Below are 12,160 nucleotides of genomic sequence, written 5' to 3' on the forward strand. Positions count from 1 at the left end.
GTTCAAATAAACACCACTCGTTCAATTGCGACGTTTTATTGCAGTTTCTTACATCGCAACGAAGACGCGTTCTCCACAGAACCCGTCAAGAACACTGGAAAGAATACTCCTCTTGGATTCTATCACGTACAAAATGTAAGTAAATGGTTTTTAATTCATTTATGCTTTGATTATAAGAGTTATTTACGCGTATTTTTGTCTTGCAGATAACTGTACCGGTGACAAAATCGTTCGTCGAATACATTAAGACACAACCGATCGTTTTCGAAGTCTTCGGACATTATCAACAACACCCACTTCACAAGGTTAGTAGTAACTACATTTTAAATTACCATACCTTTAAAAGCAAACCATTTTAGTTATAAAAATGTATTAAAAACTATTATTTCTTATTCAACCTTTATTGTTTAACATAATACAGCGACTTTTCAGAATTATGAATGTTTTCGATTTAATAGTTGATCAGATTCAACGAGGGAACTATGTCACAGGATGCGAAGCAAGACGGTCCAGTGGCAGGTCGCACGCCGCCACGTCGCATGCTGCCTCCGTCTATCCCCATCTCAGCCCCCGTGCGCAGCCCCAAGTGGGGCGCGGCCAGTGTGGCCCCGCCCTGCTGCTCCTCCCATCTACACTCCAAGCACGACCTCCTCGTCTGGTTCGAGATCTGCGAGCTCGCTCCCAGCGGCGACTACGTGCCTGCCGTCAGTATATTACATGTATACTTACATATCACACACATGAGCAAACAAATTACACACGTGAGCAAATACAGTAGCAGATAAATTACACATAAAACACAAATTACACACATGAGCACACAAATTACACACACGAGTAAACATATTACATACACATGAGCTAATTGGAGCTAAATGAATAGATCAAGTCAAGTGCGAACATGTTGGTATGTTACCTGTAACGTAGCGACGATGTGATTTTTATCTCTTATTATTTCTTGTACACTTAAGTCTCAATTAACGTATGTATCAGGTTGTGGAGCACAGTGATGAGCTGCCGTGCCGCGGACTGTTCGTGCTGCATCAGGGCATCCAGCGCCGCATCCGCATCACCATCCTGCACGAGCCATCCTCGGACTTGCAGTGGAGTGATGTACGAGAACTCGTCGTCGGTAAGAACTATTCCAGCATATGACTTTTTATTTCTATCTCTTTCTCTCTTATAACAAAGGTGGCTAAATAACTTTTTAATGAATACCAGGCCGTATCCGCAACACTCCGGAAGCCAACGAGGACTCGTCTGATGGTGACGAGGACGGCGCGCTCTCACTCGGCCTGTTCCCCGGCGAGCGACCTGCGCTCGACGACCGCGCCATCTTCCGGTACTCATAATCCTGAATTATATTTTCTCAGTTTTGAGACAAGGCTTTTGGCCGAATATTTGGAAAGCTGAATTAGTGTTTGAATTAAAAAAATATTAACCGAGTGGAATGTTTGCGTCAGATTTGAGGCGGCGTGGGACAGCAGCCTGCACGGCTCGCCCCTGCTCAACAGAGTCAGTGCTAATGGAGAGGTGGTCTACATCACCCTCAGTGCTTACCTCGAGGTAAGATAAAGTTCATGGAATACCTAATAATTAGATTGGTGTCTATGGCAGGCTTCAAAGAATCTCCATAGATTGTTCTGTGCAACTTTTTGAAACATTTTCGCAAGATCATTGTTGCTCGAGATATTGTCTTCTTGATAAAAATTAGTTATTATGAATATATAGTTTAGTATAAGATTTAAAGTTTAAGGGAGCTCGTGGTTCACTAGACATGTTGTCCAGCACCCAGTTGTGGGTCTACTGCACCCGACACCTAATTGTTTCGAACAATCACAAAATTTGTATATTGCACGTAGGTGGAGAACTGCGGTCGGCCGGCCATCATCACCAAGGACCTGTCCGTGGTGGTGGTAGGTCGCGAACGTTCGAGCCGCTCGCTACGTCGCGCGCTGTTCGGTTCGCGATCCGCACGCGCTGACCATCTCACTGGAGTCTACGAGCTCAGCCTGCATCGCGCGCTCGAACCTGGTATGACACAGTACAGTACGACCTGACCGTTGAACATGCTCCTCTGATAAGACTGTAGGCAACGTAATAATGTTCAGTCACCAGTCACCTCTTATCTATTTATTTAAACTTTGTCAAACATCAAATTGCTAAATATTTCATGACAGCGCCATCTATATGTGAATTCAGTAATCTGAGTGTAAAAATAGAATTTCTAGTTAAGTCGAGCATATGTCCATATTAATCGTGGAACGAATATACCCTTCTCGAGATTTCAATTTCATTAACAACATTTTTTTTCTCTTATTAAAGGTTTTTTTTAAATAATAATTCTAATTTTTGTTGTATTTAGGTGTACAACGCAGACAACGCCGAGTGCTGGACACTAGCGGCACATATGTACGCGGTGAGGAGAACTTGCACGGCTGGCGACCGCGCGGTGACTCTCTCATCTTTGACCATCAGGTACATACACAACTCATACAAAACTCATCAAAATCATACATACACGTAGTGAAATATATGCATGTGTAAATTTATGAGAAATATAGGATAAAACTATTAAACTTAAAGATATGTGTGAAGTCAACCCACACTGGGCTAGTATGGTTGACTATATACCTAGTCACTCCTAACTTAGGATAGGTTCCGAACCCCTCAGTGGAGGGCGTATAGAGCTGATGATAAATCAAATTCAGACTTGGATGGGTACTGGTTTATTGGATTGTATTTGATATAAAATTAATAACATATCTAAAGTCTTTAGGAAAAATCTTACGTAAGAAAAATGCTTTCATGAGTATTTTGGGGGAAAATATGTAAATATTTTAACAAAATATAGACTAGTTATGTCATACCATGTCTTAATTTTAACCAACATTCATAAGAAATCTAATTCTTAAGAATTTAACACAAAATTTTTATGCATTTTTTTTAGTATACTCGCCAGAAATCTTTGTATGTTCAAAATTATGTATTTTATACTACAAAGAATATGTCAAAGATTTGTAGCGAATACTATTTGTAGAAATATTCACAGGCTTCATAATAAATGAATATTATAATAAACTAATAACGTGCTAGATAGTTTATATTCAATCCACGATATCTTTGCATAGGTTATGAAATGGCAACACTATTTTTTTTTATTGAAAAATATTAGCAGTTTTTTGTGTAAATTTACTAATATTTCTTTTACAATTAAAATTAAGCTGTATGCTTGTGCTAGGATATGGTTTACGACAATAATCTAATGGCGGGATTCGAACCCCCGACCTCGTGACCGGAAATCCGTACCCTTAACCACTAAGCTATTGACGCTTAAATAAATTAACTATGGTATTACTTTATGAAAGTCATTCGTAATTTTCAAATCTAAAAGTTGGAAATGATTGATGATGAACAAATTTGAACAAAATATTTGACTTGAGTACAAAAAAAACCAACTGTCGCAATTAGTTTTGACATAAAACATTATTTTATGTCTAAGAAAAAAAAACAAGTCAGCTGCAGTAAAAAAAGTTCTCGTGACACTTTTTTGACATTGACAGAGTAGGGTTAGTGGACTGTCAAATTTAGTTTGACTTAAGCTCGTAGTGTCAAATAAAGTCGTCAATAATAATTTGACAATCAAGTTTGACAGAAAATTTGATCGTTTATTGGACGTTTTAGTGTTGTCAAAGAGTATTGCCATGTACAAATTTTTATTATCTATTAAACAGCTTGCAGAAATATCGTGGTTAGAATAATGCTATATATTTTTGTTACATCACTGTAATACATATGAAAACTTTCTCCTCGCCAGAAGAAGCGTATCGTGCGTAAGCTGGTATATGATTGGCCGCAGGACGTTGTGGATAGCGCCCAGGTCCACAAATGTTTCCTTAGCTATTTAGTATGTGCGAACCTGCAATCATTCATCCGATCCGTTATCATTTCCATACTAAATAGCTACCGAATTTATTTGTGTACTGGCACAATATATTTCCTATTATATGTATAGTCTGTCCAGGAAAAAAAGTGGCCAAAGCTATTTACATAATTCCAGTACAGTATCGCTCAAATTCAGCGCTGGCATACAACTGATATAATGTAAACTAACAGGCGTTATTGAGCCAAAAGGGTTTATGCCAGCGCTACTGTATCACTGTACTGGCGTAGTGTAAACCAAGCATAACTCACTGGGCTTGTTCTGGGCCATTGTGGTTGTCTATGGTCTTGTCACTCATAACTTAGGGTAGGTTCCGAGCCCCTAGCTGCAGACAACTGTCGTTATATGATGTTTTCACAGAGTCAATACAAAAATAAATTAAGTAATTTTTTTTTCGTTTAACTAACCACAATTTTTTTTTATTAATCTGTATCACTGGACAGACTATAAGCTTATTCCATATATATTTTAACCATTTAATGAATTACACAATTGCTTTTAAATTGATACGAGTTTTCTTACATATTCTATATAGCAAAATATAAATAAATATATTAATTTTCATACTGAAATAAATAAGAATGCTCGGATCAATGTTATATATTTTTCCTTTAAATTTTTATATATTATTATTACTTCATTCAAAATTTAATAACATCAAATCATAGAAACCATCGCTTATCACATAATCTATTTGCTTTTGTCTCGTAATTCTATTAGTTTGTTAACAATTTTAGTGCAATGTTACTTCCAAAATAAATATTTATCTAACCATAGCTTTCTGATATCAAATCCGTTTGAAAAATATTGTTATCTCTGCTTTGTCAAAGATGAAGGACAGGGATGACGATATATTTTATACAGATATTTTGACATCAGAAACCCACGGTAAATTTTTAAGTCGAATCGTGTTAATAGGAAATGTTAATATATATTTTCTATGTAGTTATATAGCCGTATAGTTAATTTTGGGATATCCCTATGCTAAGATTCTCTTGTCTTTTACTTTCGTTTCTTTCTCAAGTATAGTCTTGAAATGATAACGGTTATATTAGTACGAATTAATTCTTACTATCGCCTATTTAAAAAAAAACCTTTTATTCTAAAAACAAGCATAGTATAAAATAAATAGGGAGAACGTCTCTTCAAAATAAATTCTTTGCACTAAATTATCTTAAAGTACATTCATAATTCCTGGTGGTGGTTATTGTTGTTAACTAATTAATGTATTGTTATATACTTTATTTATGTATTTATAATATAAATATATGTACAGTGGGAGTTGGAGAAGATGACTCGTTTGGAGCAAGTGGGTCGTACGCGGCACTTCCTAGCGCTGCGCGAGCGTCTGCGTCACGGACACGAGAACACCGTTGCTCCCAATGACTTTACCAAGACAGAGAAGGTTTGTTCAAAACCAGCTCTAATTCTTTATCAATATGTCGTGTAAAAGGCACATTAGTATACTTATTTTTAATGTAGGAGGTATGCAACATGGCGGCTAAGGCGGCGGGCGAGTGCGCGCATGGCGGCCACGCCCCACACGGTGGCCACGCCCCTCACGTGCCGCACGCAGACGATGTCTACGAGCCTTGGGAGATGACACCGCGCGAACGAGAACTCGCCGCTAAATACGTCAAGCTTATACAAGGTACAAGCAAACTTATTTAGGAACTACAGATGAATATTATTTTTTTAAATTTCTTGACGATGTTGATGTTCTGTTTTACGATTGATTGTATGACACAGTCATTGTGCTGTGATACTACGCCGCAAGCTGTCTAATATTTCATTTATGAACGTACTAGCTGTGGCCTGCGACTGCGTCCGCACGGTATTAAAGAAAACGTAATTAGTTGCCTATGTGGTCTTCCAGACTATGTTCTACATCTATGCCACATTTCAGCGAAATCCATACAGCTGTTCTGGAGATACCTTCAAACAAACATCCATACTTCCGTCCATCCAAATATTGGCATTTATAATATTAGTAAGATTAGATTAAATTTATGTTTGTTTTAATTTAGTTATTTGTTCCGTGTCGCAGGACGGATAGGGTCCGGGTCCGGCGGAGCTGAGGGCGGTGCGGGTGCAGCGGGCGCAGGGGGCGCGGCCTCCCCGGCCAGCCCGGTGGACGAGGGCGTGTCTGCGGACATCTCCACCCCCAGCCTGCTCTCCTCCATACACAGCGCTAGCAGCTTCGAGTCAGTAGCTTTTATGTACCTTACAATTAATTATATTAAAGAGCAAAAGATTTATACCCTTATAAAACATTACAGTTAAATATTGCGCCATTCGCAACTACATATTATTTGTAGCGATTTTAAGCAATTTTTGTGTAGGTAATATGACAATTGACAAAGTTTGTTCGTGTCGAATCATTTGTTGGGTTTATGTACCGTAATTATTGACTGAAGGTTTTTTTTTTGTCAGAGTATGTTAACGTTCATCAATGTTTTCTTGGATGTAAGTGTAATTGTGTGGCAGGCTGTGCTCCCCGGAGAGGTCGATGTTGGAGCGCGCGGTGGCGGCGTGGGGCGGTGCTGGAGGCGGCGGCGCGGGCGCGCTGCTCGTGCCCGACTGCGAGGAGGTGCGCGTGTCCGCTGCGGTCGCGCGCCGCGGATACCTCAACGTGCTGCAGCACGGCACACACGGCTGGAAGAAGAGATGGCTGGTGAGTACACACACATACGCAAACAGGTATACGTACACGTACATGCACGTACACTTACGAAAACACGTATACGTACACGTACACGCGCTCGCACACAAAAAAATAGATCGAAGCAAATAAGTAAGAAGTTTATCTGATGTTATTTGATGACGACTCGTTATGTTATGCCAATGTATTGTCGAACCTGGATTAACGAGAAAAATATCGCAGTTCCCTAGTTCATTTATCAAGGTTTCAATATTGAAAGTTGTTGGTTTACACATTCAGTGGCTAATAATGTATTAATATAAAACTCGTGTGTCAGGTGGTGCGACGACCATACGTGTTCATCTACCGTGACGAGCGTGACCCGATAGAGCGCGCCCTCATCAACCTCGCCAACGCGCACGTCGAGTACTCCGAGGACCAGGAGCAGATGGTGCGCATGCCCAACACATTCAGGTAAATACCGGAATGTTACTCACATTTAAAACATTCTTATTTATGAAATCCTAAAATTAATGACTTTTGCATAATATTGGCCAATTCAAAGTTTTACTGATTTATGAAACTCAGATCTGGTCTTGGTTCAAAATGAGTCTGGAGTTCTGAGTTGTCTTATACGTCAGAAAAAAGTACTATAGCATCAATTGCTCACAGAACAGTGTTCTATACATGTTTTTTTTATAACCTGTTGTGTAATTTTGGTGTGAAATTATCGAAAGACATATTCATAATATAAGATGTATCCGTTTTATTATGACCTGTAATTTAAACATCTTGACCTTTAACTAATGTCATTAACTTGACACAAGTGACATGACATGACAGCAATTCGTGACACTCGTGTGTCTCCTGTCATGTCATTTACTTGGGATTTCATGAATGAAGTATTGTCTGTAACAGCGTGGTGAGCAAGGAGCGCGGCTACTTGCTGCAGACGCTGGGAGACAAGGAGGTACACGACTGGCTGTATGCCATTAACCCGCTACTCGCCGGACAGATTAGGTAAGATTTATTTATGTTTTTTTTAAAATTTATTTTTAAATTAAATGGAATTGCTGGTAATAATCAGGAGTTATCACAGATTAATTCTTTTGTAAAAAGGTTTTAATGTACATCAAACTTTTTCGCTTAAAAAAACGTTGCTATTATTTTATGTGTATGTATGTTTTTACTTTGTTTCGTAGCGATTTGATTTATAGTTTAAATAAATATATTATTAGTTCTCTATATTTTATAATAAGAATTCCCTTCACTGATGAAAGTTTCATATCAATATGAGTACTATTCGTGTCTGAATACGAACAAAAATAATTATAAAATATTGCAAAGATTGACAATACAAAAGTAAATTTCGTACGAAATTTTGTAACATTTAGTTATAAATTGTTTAAAAATAACTCAAACGTTCGCAAATTGAGATACGAGTTGTAGAACTTTCATAAGTAAAGGGTATGAATATAAAGAATCGCGTAAAAGAAGCAAAGTGAATACACACTCTGAAGGTGTGCGGGCACAGGTCGCGGTCAGCGCGGCGCGGCGACAGGCCGGCGCCCGCGACGTCCGGCGCGACATCCGCCACCGCGTGAGGCGCCCTGGCTCACTGCCATGCTTAGGCGCGTCGTCAGACCAGCTAGCGGACATTGATACGGCTCCCCCACACAAACGCCACCCCCCCACACCCCCCACACCCCCCACACACAACACATACTCGCCTCTATAAATGGATAAGTTATTGCTTGAAAATTACAGCTTTTCATTCGTTCCGATTACGCGTCTTTCCAACCGCCACTGTCTGCGTCATAATAGCGGGAATGAATTAGGAACAAAATACTATGTGTTACAACCAGTCCATTTATAGAGGTCAGTAGGTACACTACATTACAGACAAAACCTAACCTAAATCTAGAATTATTTTTGTCAAATCTAACCTAACACTTTTATAACATAACAGTGATTTAAATTCGGCAAAGTATGAAAATATCAATTTTATTGTTACTTCAGTATCTGATTGCATTAAACATTTAATATCAAAATATTCGCTTAAATAGTTTCTTCAAGTTTGACATGTTTGGTTTCAGTTACCGGGCTTTTGAGCAATGTTCACTTTGAAACAATTTAGACTATAAAGTGCCAAATATGATTTTCTGTGGATATACCACGTTTAATATTGTACTGAATTTTTAATTAACAACTTACATTTCAAATAAACTAACACAAGAACAATAATATTTATATATACATTTTTGATTGGAATCAGTGTTGAGCAAGTTGTTTTTTTAATATATAATTTCTGTGACTGGTTTGGTGGGAAAATCGGGTACCATTAGAGGAAAAAGGAGCATATTTTTTATGTTAATAATAATTTATGAATGAATTACAAATTATCATTGGATTATGTTTTTTAATAATATTTATGTAGTTAAATATATATGTTTTATATAAGTTTAAATATTCCTTTGTTTTGTATATATCAAAGTTGTTAACAGTATTAAAATGCATTTAATGCTATATGATATATATTTACGTAGTTTTTATATATATATTCAAGGTCAAATGCTTGTAGTTTGGGACCAAACCGGTGCACTGATTCGGAAGGCGGGGTAAAGAAATATATATAGCGAATCGAATATAACAGTTGTGTTTGAGCCGTTTCAATGTCCGAGTTACAGCGACGCCAAATGTTCGTAGAACTATGATTTGTCACGTACCGTTGTCATGACAATATGAGCTTTTGACAAGTCAGATGTACTAACGTACTTGCATTTTTGTCATATTACCAACTTTGCTCATGGCACATACGACACGTATCTTCGTAGGTTTCCACTGCTGGTACTTATTAACTGAGAAAATAAAAATGACATGTTTTCGTTTCAGTAGTGGTAACTTACAGTTTGATATTCTAAACTTTGTGAAAAATCGATTCGTATGCAATATTGCGCATAAATGGAATCGATTTTATCGATTATGACATTGTACATCACAGAAATGACATTGTAAAATTATAGACGAAAATGACAATCTATAATTTTTCTCCTAACTTTGGATACATTATTGTAATTTACGATGTATATACGTATGACAAGCAGTAGATTATATTTTGTGAGGCGCAGTGGGAGTGTAGGTCTGTATGACGTCATACGTAAAGTTTCTTTTCACTGTAGTATGTAAATACATTAAAAATAACCAACACATGAACATTTTAGAATCGTAGCGTAACCATTTGTTCGACGCTTAAAACTTAGGTCAGAATTTAAATTATTATGTCGTAATTAATATTTTTTATTTATTTGTTTTAATTCAGTTCCTAGATACACAATAATTTTTATCTTTTGGATTGTATAAAGTAGGATTATTGGAATGTTCTCGGGAAGTTTGACGCAGTTTTGCGTTTTGTCGATGTCACAAAATCATTCCGCGGATATTGTCTAGTCATGTGACAGGAGGCGCGCTGCGATACGCCTCATTCCAGGTTAACATTATGCCATTCCAGTAGGATAGTTGCGCTGGCCTGGCATCTACTGAATGGGCACTATAGCGCCAGACAGTGTTAAAAGTTCTATTCCAGTGTTGATTTTGAACGGAACTGTCATATTGTACTGGCATTGTGTAAACAGGGCATCAACTTCACGTCCTTAGTTCAATATAATTACAAATAATAATTATTATACATCACAGTAGTTAGGTAATCGATGTGACAGTTCTGCAAGTTTATTTTTTGCTTTTTTAAAGTTATTTTTTTTAATAATTTCATCATCTCAACCGTCTGTTGATAAGTCCAAGCAATCTTAATCTCGTTACCGCTTAAATAAATGTTAAATAAAATTATAATATAAATGTCAGTGTACTATTGCTTGTAGGCGACTCCTTTTAGTACGTGCGTATTTATAGATTTCATGACAATTTGTAAGCTTAAGTGAATTTTAGTCGTTGTAAATATCTTTGACAAGTTCATTTGGTACTTACTGTATGGTTTACTTAATTCAAAATGATTAAAAAAAAAGCTTAACTCCGTGGCCGAGTTCTGCTTGCACTCTGACCGTAGAAACCCTGATTAAAATTTAGTTTAGAATTAAAATAGTTGTAAGTTGAAAAAGTATTAACCAAAATTTAGACATGCTGTGTGTTTATAATATTTCTTAAATATTGAAAATACGTTAATTATCGGAATGTAACCCTTAAGTGGTAATGTTGTCTTCTACAGCACAACGTTAAATACTTTCTCATTTGTGTCTTGCGAATCTGTTAAAGTCGAAGTTTGACGATGTCTCGATTCGCTGTTTAACTCTTCACGACGTGTTTATCGATGTATCGAATATAAAGATCTCATTTCATAGCCACATCTTTCTTTTCTAGTCATTTGCAAAACATTCCAAAGTTTGTAAATTATTTTCATTTGTTTCTTCTAAATATCTAGGATAATGTGTATTTTGCATAGCAAAATGGTGTTTACGTAGTTCATTAATAGAGAGCGAAATTGATAATCACGGGAGTGCCGCGAATGATGTAAATTTATCTTAAAAATTTCACATTCTCTTTGTTTTTATGCGCAGAGCTTCTCGTTTGGTTATATTTTTGTAGATCCAAAAATAAACCTTTTTAAATTAGATATAACAGCTTAAGCTGGATTATATATATTTTTATAGAGTACTCTTTAAGCTATACTGTTATTTTTATAGGATTCTAGTATGTTATTTTGAGATTAGGTTCTTTGTTCTATGTATTTATGATTGTCGGTTGATCGGAAACTAATAGGGTGCCGGAAGGAGCTTGTACTGTTTTTATTTGATGCTTTTATTATGTACCGAGGCGTCAGTGACATCTGCGCGAGGTGGGCGTGGCCTGCGCTACGTGCGCGTCACGTAAGCCACGCCCACCGCCTCTCGCCCGACACTCGGCCGGTTCTTGTGATTTCGATAGTGATTGTTGATTGTTGGGTGAGAATGGATATTTGAAAAATTATATATTCTATATATAATTTATAGATTTCATTCAATTTATGATAAGAACGTTGTAATGATCGGTAATATTACTCATTGCTCTAAATGTACTATCAAAATATATTATACACAGTGTTAAAGGTCATAAATAAAATGCTTTGAAAATTTCCAAATTGTTGTTTTTCTTTATCACACATATACCTCATCCCGTCAAGATTTAGGATTTAAGTAAAAATACTATTATCAAGCTTCTAATATACTATAAGTTCTTAAAAAGTGGATGGAAGGAATAAAACACAATATTTCGTGATAAATCTATATTTAAACAATGTGTTTTATGTATTAAAACTCATAGTTTTACATTTTTAAATATATTATAGATATTTTAAATACATTTATTCTTACAAGCTGGCTGTATAATACATTTAAGCTATTTAAGGAATGTAGGTATAAAAATGTAACTATTTTTTTTTTAATTTTCATTCATATTAATAACATTACGTTTTATAACGTTGGGCAAATTATATATATTTATCAGGAGATCCAATGCATTTAAATATTGTCGTGAAAATATTTAAACAAATAATAAAGTAACCTTTTTTTTATTCAGTACATTTTCAT

The 12,160-nt window shown here is 36.5% G+C and overlaps 1 protein-coding gene across 1 annotated transcript in view; it reads left to right on the forward strand.

Annotated features, from left to right (window-relative positions):
* LOC106126535 (kinesin family member unc-104) overlaps positions 1-8,246 on the forward strand; it is a 33,987-nt gene extending 25,741 nt beyond the window's left edge. Inside the window, exons 26-40 of the mRNA XM_013324245.1 lie at positions 45-135; positions 207-305; positions 459-704; positions 994-1,132; positions 1,222-1,342; positions 1,464-1,566; positions 1,863-2,034; positions 2,366-2,478; positions 5,220-5,348; positions 5,426-5,594; positions 5,991-6,147; positions 6,431-6,617; positions 6,922-7,058; positions 7,503-7,604; positions 8,105-8,246. Of these exons, the coding sequence (XP_013179699.1) occupies positions 45-135; positions 207-305; positions 459-704; positions 994-1,132; positions 1,222-1,342; positions 1,464-1,566; positions 1,863-2,034; positions 2,366-2,478; positions 5,220-5,348; positions 5,426-5,594; positions 5,991-6,147; positions 6,431-6,617; positions 6,922-7,058; positions 7,503-7,604; positions 8,105-8,246 (2,107 nt within the window). The remainder of the gene's footprint in view (positions 1-44; positions 136-206; positions 306-458; positions 705-993; positions 1,133-1,221; positions 1,343-1,463; positions 1,567-1,862; positions 2,035-2,365; positions 2,479-5,219; positions 5,349-5,425; positions 5,595-5,990; positions 6,148-6,430; positions 6,618-6,921; positions 7,059-7,502; positions 7,605-8,104) is intronic.
* The last annotated feature ends 3,914 nt before the right edge of the window (positions 8,247-12,160 follow it).

Source organism: Papilio xuthus, unplaced genomic scaffold (genome assembly GCF_000836235.2).
Source record: "Papilio xuthus unplaced genomic scaffold, Pxut_1.1 DF824992.1, whole genome shotgun sequence".
NCBI classification, from domain to species: Eukaryota; Metazoa; Arthropoda; class Insecta; order Lepidoptera; family Papilionidae; genus Papilio; species Papilio xuthus.